The sequence below is a fragment of the Rhyacophila brunnea genome, unplaced genomic scaffold (assembly GCF_057557595.1).
Source record: "Rhyacophila brunnea isolate RB1 unplaced genomic scaffold, BYU_Rbru_1.0 scaffold_22, whole genome shotgun sequence".
In the NCBI taxonomy this organism is placed as follows: Eukaryota; Metazoa; Arthropoda; class Insecta; order Trichoptera; family Rhyacophilidae; genus Rhyacophila; species Rhyacophila brunnea.
The window spans coordinates 25,374,722-25,392,881 of record NW_028232882.1 but is presented as its reverse complement, the minus strand read 5'-3'; the positions used below and the strand labels follow the sequence as shown (position 1 = coordinate 25,392,881).

General features: G+C 31.6%; 1 protein-coding gene across 3 annotated transcripts in view; it reads left to right on the top strand.

Moving 5' to 3' along the window:
* LOC147070276 (membrane-bound acylglycerophosphatidylinositol O-acyltransferase frj-like) overlaps nt 1–8,660 on the top strand; it is a 50,907-nt gene extending 42,247 nt beyond the window's left edge. For all 3 annotated transcript variants that reach the window (XM_085949770.1, XM_085949769.1, XM_085949768.1), the window contains exons 4-7: nt 5,337–5,548; nt 5,999–6,184; nt 7,003–7,138; nt 8,307–8,660. In XM_085949770.1, the coding sequence (XP_085805896.1) occupies nt 5,337–5,548; nt 5,999–6,184; nt 7,003–7,138; nt 8,307–8,513 (741 nt within the window). In that variant the 3' untranslated portion in view covers nt 8,514–8,660. The remainder of the gene's footprint in view (nt 1–5,336; nt 5,549–5,998; nt 6,185–7,002; nt 7,139–8,306) is intronic.
* Nucleotides 8,661–18,160: the final 9,500 nt, after the last annotated feature.

Sequence of the window (18,160 nt, the reverse complement as noted above, 5' to 3'; positions counted from 1 at the left end):
GGAGGACAACATTCGCCGCGTTATTGCCGATATACGGCCACAAATGTTGGAAAAAGTCATCGAAAATTGGACCTCCAGATTAGACTACGTCCGAGCCAGCCGTGGTGGTCATATGCCAGAAGTCATATTTAAATTATAATGCCAGAAGAGCATCTTTCGAATAAAGTAAATTTCATGTCAATATAAAAAGTCATCTTTATTTTATTCCATTTCAAAGTTCTATACCTCTAAAAAAAACACCCTATATATACATATTATCGAGGGTATACTGACAGAACGCATTATTTCAGTTTTTGCTGTTTTTCTGTTTTAAATGCCAAAATGTATACAATTTTACGCTCTACGTCCTGGTAAAATGCACAAAGGCATAGGATCAATGACATTAATATGGACAAATCATCTGGAAAAAAATGACACTCACTTTATTGTCGGGTCTGCCGAATGGCATAATCTGTTCTAACGCCATTACAATAAAGGTGATATTGCTATAAATTCCTGAAGCTTTTTGTTGGATCTGCCGAATGGTTCGGTTCGAACGGGTTCGCTCAAATGAACATTGACATTAGAAACACTGCTCTAACGCCATTGCAATAAAGGTCATATTGCTATAAATTCCCGATGCGTGATATCGCATAATGGATATTGCGTGACGTCTACCTATACATGCGAATGCGCGAATTTACTTGCTAGCTACTGTATTGAGTGCGTCGTCCATTAATAATGTCATTGCATAGGATATAATGGTGAGAAAATAGAAACATTATTAAATCATATTGGTATTTTTTTATTCTGATAGAAAGCATGATAATGACCTAATGCGTTCTGCGTATACAAAATACAGGACTTGTAACATGTCGTATATTGTGTTTTCCATAAAGGTTAGTCTTTATAATGTAGAAAAAATGTTTTTAAATCATAAAAAAATCTTCGTAGGAGAACGCTGTGAAAAAAAATTAAAGTCCTTTTTGCGATTATCTCAGAACTTGTTTTAATGAGTTAATGCTCTCTGTCAGTATACCCTCGTTATGTAGGTCTTAGATTATAGAAAAATATGTAGGTATTTACTTATGGCATCGTCCCTATAGAGCAATGGCGAAGGGTGGAGGTAGGCTGTTAAGATCTGCCATAAACAGTGCACATTAAACTTTTTCAGACATAAATATTTGTTTTCATTGAAATAAGACTACAATTTACAGATAGTGTTGGTTAGTTTTTAAAATTCAATTAAACCCTGAGAAACCAAGCCATAATAGATAATAGTCAAAAAATACATGTCTATCTATAAAATATCGTAAATTATGCAATTAAATCATACATAACTTTGAATATTTTATAAATAGAACTATATTTTTTATTTATTATAGTTTGGTTTAGGCAGGGCTAAATGAATTTAGAAAAATTAACCAACAATATGTGTAATATGTATTTTTAATCCAACAAAAACAAATAACTATGAATGAAAAAGTGTGTACAATTTTGTCGTATTGCCAAAATTAGACCAAAACTATTATGGTTTCGTTTAGGCATGGTTTAATTGATTTTTAAAAACCAACTAACACCATCTGTAAATTGTAGTCTTAGTTCAATAAAAACAAATACATATGACTAAAAAAGTTTAGTGTGCACTATTTATAGCGAATCTTAACAGCCTACCTCCACCCTTCGCCACTGCATAGAGTCAGGTCGGAATAAACCGTCAAACTTTCCTAATAATACAATTTTAATATTATACTAACAATACTGTACTTTTTTACATAATGGCGAAGGGTGGAGGTAGGATGTTAAGCATGCTCCCCACATCCTAAAGCGGGCCCCCCGGCCAGGATCTTTGGCGGGCCCCCTACCTATCGCTAAGTTTAATAGCGTGTGTGATAACACAGCATAAGCGTTTTCAAAATTGTGTTAGAGGTAAAAGTAAGGGCTTTCAGTTTATTTTTAGCGATTTAGTGGAGTTTTAATACATCTCCTTGAATTATGGAGTTACGTTAGAGTGCCCACCACCACCCGTCATATATGCACAGCCGTGGATATGCACAGCTGCTTTCTATGACGCTTTAAACGTGTCTGAAAAAAGTGATTTTAAGTGCTCATTCCGACCCGAGACGGAGCCGCACGATGCTGCAAAGTGGTGTACAAAATAATCAACAATTGCATTTTACAACCTCATTTTTTAAATGTTAACAACCCCTTCGTGTTAAAGCGCCGCAGACGACTTTTTTATTATTAGAGTGTGATGATAACATTTGTGAAGTGTGTTTATCTCACACATCTGATTGACCCGCCACGCCGGACCCCCTCTGAGCCAAGGCCCCTAGGCTAGAGCCCTGTCAGAACCCCCTTGTGGGGGCCATGATGTTAAGATCCGCCATAAATAATGCAAACTAAGCTTTGTCAGTCATACGTATTTGTTTTCATTGAAATAAGACCACAATTTACAGATGGTGTCGGTTAGTTAAATCCTGCGAAGACCAAGCCATAATAGATAATAGTCAAAAAATACTCGTCTATCTATAAAATATCTAAAATTATGCAATAAAATCACACATAACATTGAATATTTAATATAGAAATAAAAATAGAATAGTATTTATTATCTATTATAATTTTGGGTTAGGCATGGTTTAATGAATTTAAAAAAGTGAACCAACAATATGTGTAATATGGATCAAGATGGAAACGAAAACAAATACCTAAGTATGAATGAAAAAGTTTGCACAATTTTGTCGTATCGCCCAAAATATACCAAAATTATTATGGTTTTGTTTAGGCAGGGTTTAATTAAATTTTAAAAACTAACTAATGCCATCTGTAAATTATTGTAGTCTTAGTTCAATAAAAACAAATAAGTATGACTATCAAAGTTTAATGTGTACAATTTATGGCGGATCTTAACACCCTACCTCCACCCTTTACTCCTGTATATTACCCTTGTCCATGTAATTTTACGAGAACACTTTGTTCGAACGAGAACTGGCCGAAACCATGACGCCGAATCACGAAAGGCAAAGGAGTATTAAAACCATTTTGCTCCAACAGCAAAAAAATCAAGAATATTAACATTTTAAAATAATTGGTTGTGCAATACAATTTTATTTGATGTGCTATTACGATGAGTGATATGTAAATGATAATTCTTTCTTCTTTCCTTTCGACCATGTCGGATCCTAATAGGATCATATGGGCCCCCACAGAGTAGAGGTTTGTATTAACAGATTTTGTTTTTTACGAGAAATGGATGTCAGCCACTTGCTCAACCTATTAGGTCCTTAACCAGACAGACACAAATTGAAAAACAACATCTTTACTTGCCAGACCCAGGATTCGAACCTGGGACCCGCTGCGTTATAGTCCAACGCGTGTAGAATTTTGTTTTATAATTATTTTTAGTGAATTCCCGAGTCTAATAAAAATGGATATATAGATAATAATATTATCTAATACTATCGACTGAAGGTTTGAATTTGAATTTAAATTCCAATTGATTTAAGATTTATACTATTTCCCGGGTCGCAAAAAACGACACAAATGGAATAGTGCAAATTTTTAATCCATTAGAAGATAATAATATGGTGAGAGGTCGCACATTACTTGGCTACCACACTTGGCTCCGTAAAATACCATTTGGGAAACGCTGCTTTAGAGCATCGAACTGCCCTTAACCTTAACGGTTGGTAGGGATGGGCGTCAAACATCATGGCCTGGGGGCCCGCTTTAGTATGTGGGAGCTATGATTAAAACCGAATGTAATTTTTCACTATTTTTCATAGATCAACTCTTGCCGACGCGATAATTCGTATACTTAATTTTAAATGACATTTATGTTTTATTGTGTTCTTTTTCTTTATGTTAGTAATTAAAATTCTAATAAGTATTATTAATAAAAAAAGTAATGAGAGCATTCAGAATGACAAGGTGCATAAGAAAGTAACCATCGTAATTATTTTCCAATATTCGTTAGAATTAATGTCAAATCTCACTGATAGTACATATTTTATAAGTTGTATAAATTACCATGTCGGCAAATACTTGATCGATGTAATCGGCGAGGCATATTGTGGTTTCATGCGATTTTCCTTTATATAAGTGGTTTCAGTAGGGATTGCAATACCGAATGAAAATATCAATACCGGTATTTCGGTATTTCCTATTGAATACCGGTATTCTTAAATAAATTGGAAAAAACAGAAGTATCTATCAATAAATATAATATATTATTATGTAAAAATTTCTTTAAATATTAATATATTTTATTAATTCTAATTCAAATTTATTTATTTTATATATAATTAATATGACAAATTTAAAGCAAGTATCATTGCTGGTCACCAAGAATTATGAAGTTCCATAGAAGTAAATCAGACATCGCGTAATCCGATAAAAAGATATAGTCCTGTTAAGCCTTTTATGCTAATTATTGCATTTTATTTCCACTGTCAATACCGAATATGTCGGTATTGTCTGATTTTTAAAACCGGTATTTCGGTATCGAAAAATACTGGGATACCGGTTTTGAAATGCCGGTATTGCAATCCCTCGTTTCAGACAGTCAATGGCGATCGCTTGGATTTATAGGGATGATATTAATTTCGTAATGTGTGCACAACGAGTCAATGGAAATCAATTGACAGGAAACTTTGATTGATGACTTACATACTTAAATATTGAAAACACACAAAAATGACAATAATAGCGCCTGTATACATGCATGGATTTACCGGCACCAATAGTGTGTAAATTATTAAGCAATCGCGTAACTGTTTATACGCAAAAGTGCTGACACTCTCACCAATCTCATTCTGCAAACGTAAGCGAGACGCGTTGTTGTCATTGTATGATGCTATTTGATAGGTTGTGAAAAATGGTAAACGTTAAAATGCTCTGCGTGGTGTAGTTCATTTTTGCCCAGGCAGGTTCGCCACTATCGTTCTAACCATTCCAACCGTCGCGTGAAAATTCAGAAGCTGCTGAACTTTTTGGTGCATGCATGCAATCTTACAACTTGCCCGATAATACGTGTTTACACGTGAAATTTCTTGTTGCAGCCGTATTGTCAGCAGTAAATCCATGCACGTGTAAACGGGGTATTATAATAATTGAAAATTTCCATTTATGGCGAATATCGGTTTACATTCTAAGTTTGAAATGAAATTTCCCGCAAAAATATACGGGACTACAATCATTATGTTAATATTAATCACCACAGTCACAGCGATGTTTGTTTTAACCAAATTAGACTAATGTATTAACCATTTAACTGTAGGTATCTAATATTACATTAATTGTTTGTTTAGAAGTAAAATACTAGTGCCTATACTACCTACTGTCTTGTTTTTTAGTATACCCTGACAAATGAATTCAGAGATTGTAGTATGGCATACAAGGCTCTGTTTACCATCATCCAATTCCAAAGATTCTTCTTTTGGTTGACCTCCGGCTTGAGGATGTCGGAAGCTGCCTGTGCTGCGGCAGGACTCGGTGCATACCCCGTGCAAGGAGTTAATAAAACTTCACATGGTCCAACAGAGCAATACGCACAAATACTTAAAATGTCAGTATGAAAAATGTTTATTTCTTCACGATTTTCTATCTACATATTTATTATATTATCATGGTTTTAAAACGAAGGTTTATTGTTGATAATTGGACGTATTTCTGCAAACAAGATCCAATCCTCACGTGTAACATGTTGAGAAAATTCAATATTTGAGGGATGATTGGTTTAAAAAATATGATTTGTGATTATTTAATTTAAGCATCTGATGGGATACTTTAATAAAATCAAATAATCACATATCATTGTATATCAATCTTAACTCAAATATTGAATTTTCTCAACATGTTACACGCGAGGGTTGGATCTTGTTTGCAGAAATACGTCCAATTCTACTTTATTTATGTTATTTACGTTGGCAGCTATTTCGGGCTATAAACATAACATCTAGCATCCCATTTAAATATTACCACTTGTAATGATAGATCAATTATTTTTATCTTTCAGATCGTACAGCGAGGCCAAAAAGTTGGAATATGACTTTAATACTCTGAATAGTATGGACGTTAAAGAGGTCCAAACGTCTCCCTGGATGTCAGTTCAAACTCGAAGCTGGAATAAGTCCTTCCAGTACTTTATGGGGACGTATATTTTCAACTCGATTCCTGATATTTCTGGACTGAAAAACTTGAGGTAACTTATCAAAACTATAAATAAGATCATTAAAATTTTTGTTAGTGTTTATTAAAAGACTGTCACACGTGCAGTATAGTACTGGGTTTAGTTGTTAGCGAGTCGATGTGATATATGCATTGGGTGAAGACAATCTTTTTTATTGAAAAACATGTGAATTGAACGAATTACGGGATTCAAATCCATGAAGACGACTATTATAGCCTTTACGGAGGAAGTCGGCTCTTTTTCCATAATTTTTTGTGCTCTATTATTATAATATATGATATACGTTCGCAAGTATTTCGTAATAATAGATGGGCAGCGGCGATTTTCTTTGACGCAATCGATCCGTCAGAAAATTTGAAAAGGGGCAGGTATTAAAAAGGCCAATAGCTAAAATCTGTCGCAATTAAGCATTGCAGTCGTAGCATAGTGGTAATGCACAGGGCGCGATACCCAAGAGACGCAGGTTCGATTCCTGCCGGGTGTCTTACTTTTTTCAAAAATGATTTTTTCTATTGGCTATATTTTCTCATGATTGTTTTCAAAATTATGTATGAAAACAAATACGTTTGACTGACAAAGTTTAGTATGCGTTATTTATGTTGGATCTTAGCAGCCTACCTCCATCCTTCGCCAATGGCTCTCATGCTTCGCTTATGGGTGAACATGGTAATTTACTATCCAGTCAACCTCTTCAGACATGATTAATTTTTCGTTATTATAAAGAGTATTGACGTGGTGTGGTTATGACTCGATGTTTCTCTGTCATCGGAGAGTCATCAAGACGAAAAGAATAAATTTTACTATGATGCATTTAAACATTTCTTTTTCAGAATATTTATTACAATCTTTGTATCTGCCTTTTGGCACGGATTGGAACCTGGATATTACATCGGTATGCTTACAATGCCTTCGTACATGGTGACAGAACGACTATATAGAAATTTATATAAATCATTAACCGGCTGGGTAAGTAAAAACGATATATATAAAAAACTATTAACTAAATTAAATGTTTTCTTGATGGGGGACATGCTCGTCGTATGTCAAAATTGAGTTTTTTATTGTATTTTCAAACCATGATCCTGGACACTCCTTAAACGTTAAAGATAATCTATTTATATAATTTTGAAGCCTTATTATCCGTTATATTTATTTTAAACATTTGATGACTGCATAAAGTATTTTTGTTACATAAAATAGTATTCTTTTAAACCTCTCGCTCTAATGTTTTAGAATATAGTCATATTTCGGTACTCTTACGTTTTACGGCAGTTTCATATTTGGCTGACTAATTAGATTTATGAAGCGGAAAGGCCATACACCACGATTTGCTGTACTATTTTAAATCTCGCTAACCCATTCATTAAATCTTTACTATCAGAAACATCAATCTCATATTAAATTCACATTATTATTTATATTACAATATTATTTACCCCATTGAACTTATGTATTTTCAATATTGAACGTACATAATATTAACAATACAACTATCTTATATAGTATATATTATACTAGATTTATTTTTGACCGATTTTATCAATGTTATTTGTAAATATAAAAAAAATATATTAACTACGGAAAAAATTCCAATCCCGGAATCCTGGGATTGTCAAATTGTAATCCCGAAATCCCGGGATCAGAATTTTGGCTCGGGATTGGATTCCCTATTCACGACGAGAAATCACTTTGGAAAGGTTTTAGTGTCATTACGATCAATAAATGAGTCGCTTACACTGCCAGAAGAATCTGATTTTCTGTGTGTGAATCTGTATCCATTACGCTGGCGCACTTGACCAGCGCATCTATTCTATACACAAGGCTGCTATCGGCGCCTATCGAGGGTAGTTTATTATATTGATGCATTGAAGTATTATAATATTGTTACTATAATTTAGCCGTCTAAACTGTCAAAACTGTTTATCTTGCTCTAAAAGTTAACACAGGCAAGAGAGATGCTGTTAAAACATACCACTTATTGTAAGAATTATATTAGGTACATCAATACATACATATGATAAACTTGTATGCCGTGTGTATAGAATAAAATTGTGTTCTTTCCATGATATTTAAATGAAAGTTTGGACCAAACCATTAATTTTTAATCATATTACATACAGTGTTTTTTTTTCAGAGAGCAAACCTTCTACTGTGTTGCATGTTCGTTGCAAAATTCTTCATACTGAGCTATGGGACGATAGCATTTAAAATGTTGGATTTAGACAAAATTTTAATATACTTATCGTCGATGCAATACCTGCCATATGTCTTTCATTTCTGCATGCACGTGCTTGGCCTAGCGGTGGTTGCGTCAATAAAGAAAAGCAAAATGATCGACTGATGAAAAACACCAAATACCTACTTTTTTGGGTACAACATAATAATAATAAAATATCATATTATTGTCCATTGATTTTTTCTGACTTTATTTGTACAAAATATTTCGATTCTATAGGGCTAGACCATTTCAAGCGACACCTTTCTTTAAAACTACTTTAATCGTATAATTTAAATAGAAAACGCCCCACGATGGAGTGGTAGCTGCGAGTTCGAATCTCGTATCATATCTAAAATACGTTTTATCCGGAGCAAAGACCCAATAATTTGTTAAATATTTATATTATTTATATGTTATATAATTATATAATAACCTTTGATTATAAATAATAAATACATATCTAATAAAATAATATATGCCCCAATTAAGAGGCGGTTATACCCAAAGAAGAATAAGAATAAAATAAAAAGATTTTTTTCAAATGAGAAATAATTTGGAAAAGGATATTTTATAAAATGTGCATTTGAAAGTAGATTTTTATTAGTATCTACATCGTTTTTTGAATAAATATTTTTATGAAGAAAAGGTAGTTTGAAAAGTTCTTTAAAAGGTAACACAACGATTTTTCAAAACTTGATAATAATTGTTTTGCTAATTTTAAAATCTTCGATTTTTCTAGAAGATATAAATGTATATAACTTGAATTCGTTTTTATTAATATCGATTCGAACTTTAGTTGTGTGGCTGCATTAATATTCTATTTGATATAAATAAAAATAAATGAAGTCAAACATATTTTTAATTTTTTAATAAAAATCGATGTTTTTTTTCAATTAAAAAGGATCCGTTGATACTTTGAAATTTTCAAAAAACATTTTGTCATCTTTTAAAGAAGTTGTCAAACTATATTTAACTGAAAAAATATTTATACAAAACGATGTGTAATAAAAATGGGACTAAAAACGTTCATTTTTAAAATACGTATTTCAAAATAAAAATTTGGATAATTTTTTTTTTTAAATATAATGTTAGATGCATGTTGATTATTTAAAATGAAAGTTATCAGTAAACTGTATTAAATTGCAGGTTTCGCTAAAATCGTTACACTCTATCTTTATTACGATAATAATAGAGTTGATGAAATACTCGAAGTTGAATTTAAAAGTTATTTTTATTCTAAAATCTGAAATATAAATAGCCCTTTTCCAACACACATAATAATATACATAATATTATTATGTAACTTTTATTTTGTATATTAAATATTATAATCGGTGACACTTTCCTGATTTCTATGGTTTACAAAATTGAAAAGCTTTTCGGTTTCGTCCGTGGTTAGTTTTAACGTTGAAATGATATTCTACAATATATTATTATTATGATATAAATTTTTAAATATTGCTATTTTCGAATAAACATTAAGGTTTTATTTATTGATTTTATTGCAAAAAATGGCGCTTAAGATAGTCTTGCACTATTGTGTGGGTATTTTGTGAGTATTACTTGGGAACATAATTATAACAAAAATACGTAGGAACATTAAAAAAACATGTGAATCTAAATTAACCACTTCGCGATGAATCTTCGTCTAATACAATTTTGAAATGAATAATATCCAAAGATGTTGAAGAAAATATTCATCAGCGAGGGTGGAGCTTAAACACTCAAGTGATGCAAAAAAGTACCCACAATCTACTAATTTCTATACAAACTGTGAACAATTACACATTGGTTATTTTATATTATATTATGATAAAATGAAATTTGCATCAGAGATATTGATAGGGAAACTATGGAAAGCTGGAAGAAGAATAGTGTTTCTTCGATGATATCCTATTATTGATTTGATTTCGTTGTAATTTTCAATGTGGTGCACAGGGACGTGCTAAGCGGGGATGTTAGGGGGTGCGATACACCCAGTCAGCAAGATACATGGGGCGGAAACGTCTGACAAAACATTTTGAATGATGATATTAAAAAACATATGTTATTCAATTACCTGTATAAAAATAAAACTATGATTCGCAGTTAATTCCCTTCCATGTAATTGAATATTCATGTATAAATACTCTATCCTGCATATGCCATATATACATATAGTATATCGATTTAAGACACTTGATATAATAAATAATTCCTTATATGTATTATATGATTCAATAGGTAAAATATGTCAATATTTTGAAGTAAAAAAAAAATATTGTTTTAAATTTTCTTTGACTTTTCCAAAAAAAAAATATTTTGGGGGCGTCAATTTTCACCTGGCACCCGGACAGTAGCTACTCTTTGTGCATCCTTGATAATAGTGTATGTAGTGGGTTTGATTCTGAGACGTGTTTTTTTAATATTGAAAGTGAGAGTGAATTAATATAATTTAAATAAAATGCAAATGTGGTTTATATTAAATTGTGTTGCCAAATTATTTAATACTCTCTTTACATAGTAAATTGAATTGATATCTATGTACCAAAACAATTTAACAAACATTGAAAATAATGTTAACTGTGTACTAATTAATATAATGATGTAAAGTACTAAATACTAGTAGGTATAAAAATAAGTACTTATAAATAATATTTTTTTACTTTTTTCGTAATAATAACATCCCTATGTCTTGAATTTGATGTAGGTACATTTTTTATTGAAATAAATTTGTTTTATTTTATTAAGTATTTTATTCTTTTAAATAATTAATTGCTTACATATACCGATGTATTTAATCATACTATTAATTGTTGATTAAAAAAATATCAGGTGTGATAAATGTACTTCAAATTTCATATTGTATTCTGACATAATTATAAATGGTGTATTTCTTAACGTTTGGTCGTTCTCTTCTTATATCTATATTACATACACTGATAGGTATGGGTTTACGGAGGGTGTTGATTTACACTTTTCCACTTATTAAAAACACCGATTCAGGGACATTAAGTATATTTCGCTTGGCAAGTAACAATTAATTACTAACAACATTTGTAAACGCGCGCTTTGGCGCGAAAAAGGTAGCGAATCGTATTTAGAGGCGACGTAAGGGCTCAACAAGGGTAGGTAGCCGACTGACTGTATCTACTGTCAACCCTCCATCCGCCCAGAAACAGATAACGGTAACTTTGTTTTTCTTTGTTTCGCTGTGCATCATGGTCCAGCATTGACTCATTTACAATTACAATAATATCATTATATTCCCAACTCTGTCGATTGGAGGATTTTTGATGGGGGATTTAGGCATCATGATAATATAATACTTAAATATTATTTGGTATCAACACATAGTTGGAAAATTATATTATAAAACATTTTCGTATAATATATTATTTGGACGAATTTAATTTTCACGACATCTACCAAAATTATTTTCAATCGTTATCAGATAGTTTTTAGAGTTTTAAGATAGTTTCTGAAATACAATGACAAAATCAATTTAATTCAACCGATAGAAGAAAGTTTTTTGTATGTATAGTTACTTAGTTGTAATACAGAGATGGCAGCTTATTAAAATAATGGACGTTCGAAATAAATTATTTCCACATGAAAAACAACGATTTTATAAAACTGTATTGCAATAACTCTAACTAAAAAATAATAAATATATTTTAAAATTCTAAAAAATAAATACATTTTCTTCTGTCTAATTAAAATTTAATACGGAATTTCTGAATCTTATTCACCATCTTTAAATCAATTAATATGGGCATTTTTATTTTGATTTTAAATTAATCTTGTATTATAATTAGGTCATGCATCCGCCCACACGAGAAACGATAGACACTCCCCCAGCTTAATAGCCCCATTTCAGAATCTTCCAGGGAACTCAGAAACTGCTTCTTCCTGTACGCGGGGTGGAATACACTATACCTATTGACAAAGGGTGTTTATTTCATCAGCCGTCATCATCAATAGCTTGATAGCCCAGTGCGGGTCCTAGCCTCATCTAAACATCTATAAGAGATGTCTATAGGTAAGTACCTACATTATTTTAAGCTCATGGATGTTCACAAAGGTAGGTTGTACCAAAAGTAGTACCTAGCATTTTTGTCGCTTCCAGAATCTCAAATTTGTATTTTTAATATACCCACATACATACTGTTATTTGTATTTTTCAACCGTCTTTCCCGCAAAGTCAGGGCAAGATTGATCGTAGTTTATCGTAATTTATTTTATTTTATTAATTATAGTTTTCAATAAGGCATATTTCTCAGCCGGCGCAATTTTGATTTGACTAGCATCAAGTAGAGTAGTTTGCATGATGCGAGGTATCCATAAAGGCATCTAGGAAGAAAAAAAAGATATGGTACAAAAGGGTGACACTCACACGATATATTTAAAGACATGCATATAAATCATATAATAATAATCACCGACAGTGTTTAGGAAAAAGGGCGTAACCCTCACAGAAATTTTTTTACAGGAGAGGCAAAAAACGTTTTTTGGGTGATTTTTTAAGAAATATGCATAGACATTGGGTGCATGATAATTGATGATTTGGCGTAATATATTTTCGATCTAATAATAATTAAAGAAGTTATTACAGAAAAAACATTAAAATTGAGGATAAATGCTTTTTTACATAAATTAAAAATCAATTAATTTCAATTAAAACCTGAATTTAGATAATAATTCGGCATTTGCGGCTTACTTCCTTTTTATAGAATGTGTATTTGGTTGTATACATTGCTAATATCTAATAAAAGCACTTTTCGAAAAATTGATGGTTACGCCCTTTTTCCTAAACACAGTTGAATATGTATGATTTCAAGATCTCCAATCTATTACTAATGACATACATCACAGATATATAAAAATATACTGAAAAGTATTCTTTCGAAGTCTTCGTCGAATGGTCTTACCATAATAATAATAAAATATTTCGGAAACGTATAAGTACTTAATTGTAGATATCCAGAATATTACTATTACCAAACCATAAAGTTACAATATGTGAGGGGCTTTATTAAACTATAATGGATATTAAAAAAAAACAGTTTTAATTCATGTTATTGGACGCTGTAGTAAAAACGATAACATAATTAATATTTGTCATATTATGAATATTTCTCTCTTGTGAGGGTAATATTTGTTATAATATAAATCTCATATTGTGAACGTCTTGAATTTAGATTTATTATTATATCCACAATGTAAATAAATAATAAAATAATGATTTCTACTGTTTTCATTTCTTATATTTCCATTATAAATATATTTTTACATCTAGGAAAAGAGTGTGTCAATTTTGGGTTGGCACTCGGGCGGCAACCATCCTTGGTGCAGCCCTGAATAGACAGATAGACAATAACTATTAAAGAAACTAGGTATATTTTGTGGTCAGGTATAAAGAAAAAATTTACGAAATAAAAAAAGTCAAAAGGCAAATATTATTTCAAAATCACAAACCGAGATTTTTATGACATCTTAAATATTAATGTTGATCGGTTTCCCACAGTTTGAAAAAATAATCCAATGCAAGACCGCAGCCTTGCCAAAGAGGGTGTTTGGAGTGGCAGTCGGCCTTGAAGTTCGGTGAAGGTGTTCGCATCATCAGACATTTGCAACAGATGCGTGTTTTTGTGGAACACACCAATGCATCACAATTATTATTGCTGTATTTTTAATACCTACCTACTCAGTGGGCAGTAGCGGGTTTCCGTGAAGTAGACGAGGCGGTCGTTTCGCCAGAAATAATATGAACATTTAAAAACGAGCGCATTTTTACAATATTTATAGTAAAATATACAATAATAAAAAATTTAATATATCAATATTGTCGTTGTTTATCGCACAGGTAAATATTTCAAAGGGGTCAACGCGTCAGCTGCAAAGTATTTGATACCCCCACTATCAGGGTTGGCTTATCTCACAGGTTAACTTTCGCATGGGTCCTTCCAAACATGTAAAAAAATAAGAACAACAGAATAAATAATATTAAATTCTATGTTTAAAAAAAAAAGGTTTTGTCGATAGCTATTTCGGTTGTAGCACCATTATCAAGACTAGTCAACTAGTCGACTAATCAAAACAAGATAGTCTTGATAATGGTGTTACAACCGAAATAGCTATCGACAAAACCTGTAGAATATAATATTATTTATATTTTCATTTCTTGTAAAATGGAATTCTACCAAGTAAAGTGCTAACTCAATTAATAAATTGAAATCTATTTCAAAACACCATTTTATTGCAACCGTAAGTGCTTACCTACATTTATTATGTTGACGTTTATAAATATAGATAGATCGTTTAGAACTGGTAATTTTTATAAATACTAGTACAGTCACAGGGAAATCTCTCCGAAATTCAACGTTTGTTGGATGTACTAATTTGATGAACATTGGATCAATTAATAGTTATAGAATAATTGAAAATATTTTCCACGAATGTTTTCTTTTTCGAGATATGTTAAGGGGGTACATGCCAGCGTAGGTCTAAATGGAGCTTTTATTCTATTTTCAAAGCATGATCCTGGACATACCTTAAACGTTGTAGATAATCTATTTACATAATTTTGAAGCCTTATTATCCTTTATATTTATTTTAAACATTTGATGACTGCATAAAGTATTTTTATTACATAAAATAGTATTCTTTTAAACCTCCCGCTCTAATGTTTTAGAATATAGTCATATTTCAGTACATAAATATGCAGTGGTGTTAAGATTTTTTATATTTATTAATTTTTAAAAGCATTTATAAAACCATCAGTATAATTTATATCGACATTATTATAGTGAAATATTTACGATAAAAAATTATATTGATAATCTCTGTCATCCCTAATTTGACAAGAATTGGGCATTTTATTATTCAAAAAATGGGCAAGATTAACACATTTGAAGATAATTCTAAAGATACTGATTATAAGCTATGTCTTTGACCATTCAAGTGTGATAAACATCTTACGAATAATGATTTACGTTTCAATTTTACGAATCACTGTTTACGACAAGGAGGCGAACGTAGTGAATATTAGCGGAGTAATATTATCGCATCAGAGATTAAGACGATGCATCAGTGAAACGGCAAATAATTTTCAACTGTAGGCGCGACGAAATTTTGGACTCGCTGGCATTCGGAGAGAGAACGTCGAACTGGGAACACGTCAATTTGTTTCGTGATGGCGACGGAGGTATTAATTCTTAAATCGTGTAAAGATGACTAAAAACGTTACCAATTTACTTGAAAAAGAAAACATGTCAATGAATATATTAGTATTGTTACTAATAGAACAATAGACGGAACATTAAATGGACGCATGTTGGATTTATATGACAAATTATATTTCGTTTGGCATATTGCGTCATTTGCACCCGCGACCCGCAATCCGCGCATCGCCTAGCCACGATCTTTTTAGACCATGCCTCAACTGAAGTATTTAAGCACAAAACATACTATTTTTTACCTAACCGAGAAGTAAAGTCACTTATGGCCCGAACACATTACCGTCATGTCACGCGATGGTAATATGTTTCGCCCATTAGCCTCTCCTTAATCTATTTCACAAAAGAGGCTGTTTGTTTTCGTCCGCCATTCGTTTATAATGTTTATATGGCGATAAATAATATTCGTATCACGTGATTGCTACACCATAAAATAAGCAGTGCGTAAGGCGCTGGACTATCACCCGGGGGCTCCGGGCTTGATTCCTGTTGAGGTCACAATATATTTAATATGTGATTTGAGTGTTCGTGATTGTTTTATTTATATTAGGTACCTACTAAATACACTACCGTTTCACTACACCACTGTCATTGGGCCTCACAGTCTGGAAGTTGTAGTATTGAAAAAGAAACAAAGAAGATAGTAATTATTTAATTGTCTGCAAGTCATTTCGAATTGAAGGTTCATTTGTAGCAAAAATTATAGTTGTACCTATATTGAGATTTATTTTCAAGAGTTGCACTGAGATAAAAGTGCAATTAATTAGTCTTACATGTCTAAAATAACTAATGTATTTAGAACCAATATTTATCCCACGATGGCCTAAGCGTCGGCCTATAACGTCATGGGTCCCAGGTTCGAATCCTGGGTCTGGCAAGTACACATTTTTTTTTTTAAATTTGTATATGAGTCAGAGTATGGGCGTAATAGGTTGAGCATGTGGCTAAATCCATTTTTCGTAAAAACAATATCTGTTAATACAAACCTCCACTCTGTGGAGGCCCACATTAGCCTATTAGCATCGGACATGGTCGAAAGAAGAAAAAATATTTATATTTAGTTGAATAATTACGTATAATCGCAAAAAAGAGTACACAAGTATCAAAGTAAAGCCATTTGTTTTTATTTACAAGAATTACATTAAATTTTTCCAACGCAGAGAATATTATTTTTTCTATAATTACCAATTCAATCATATTAAAAAAACTACTGGGTGTGTTTGGACCAGTGTATGGACTTAATAATATGTTGATAAGTGGCTAAAATCCACTTCTCCTAAAAATAAAAATATGTTAATACAACCTCCACTCTATGAAGACTCATATGATCTTCTTAAAATCGGACATAGTAAAAAAAACTATATGGAATCGTCATTAAAAAAAAGTTTGCATTTCTCCGTTTTTTGCCGATAATAAAATACTTGATAAAATACTCCGCCGCTTCGCTTCACTGTATACGTTCTCTAATATGGACCATATTGTAATTCTGATGACACACTTATTAAACAAACCTGTTTCCCCATTAGCCAGTCGGTGAGATAAAAAAAGAGGCTAGAAACATTTAATTTGAGGTAGGTTTCTATAGAGCGAGTTCGGGATACTTTTTAGATAATATTATACTTACCCCGAAATACAAGCGCGCACTCAAGAGGAGGGAGGTTTTCGGGTTCGGACCCCCCCCCTCCCAGAAACGAAAAAAATACAAATTATTTAAATTATATGTATTTTATATGAGAGGATTTAAATTCAAAATAGTTTTGATAATCTATTTGTATAGATCAGAGAACGTCAACTTCAATATCAACTTTCGTAATATAAACTGAGGCGTTATTATTATTTAGATTATGTTCGCAATATATAAGCTCGATTTGATATAAATAAAAAGGATTTCAAGTAATGCACATTTTTATATTTTTATAAAAATCGATGTTTTTTTTTTAAATAAATGTAAAAAATATGTTATGTGCCATTCAAATTTGTAACTGTTAGTGAGTCAGCCAGTGGATTCGACCGGCTGAAACAATGATTTTATTATTATTTTTACATGTTAAATCTTGTTCATTTCTTATGTTTGTTGCATCATCTTTATTGTTCCCTTTTTAGTAGTATTCCAGTATATAAAACACTCTTCAGTCGGACTTCTAACAAGAAACACATATTGTACCTAGTAATATTCAACCTTATATTAGTATAAATACCAGTAATAATATGTTATGTGATTTTGTGTTTTAAAGTGGAAATAAAGGACAACATTAAAAATATAATTAATAATATATTTTAATAATTCCAACCCATAACAAATATTAAAACTACGAAGTAGTCAAAAATCTGTAGTACGAGAAAAAATAGAAAACTTAATAAACTAAATTTTAATGATAAATATGACCACAAAATATAATGTAATAATAAGATGTGGTCCTGTGACAAATTCACATTTATAACATTTTTTTACAATAATAATTGTAAGTTTATCTTTGACTGAGAGAAGCAATCTGAATCAAATGATACGGTGAAGTTACGTGGGCTTTCTCATGGTTAATTTGAAAACACCTT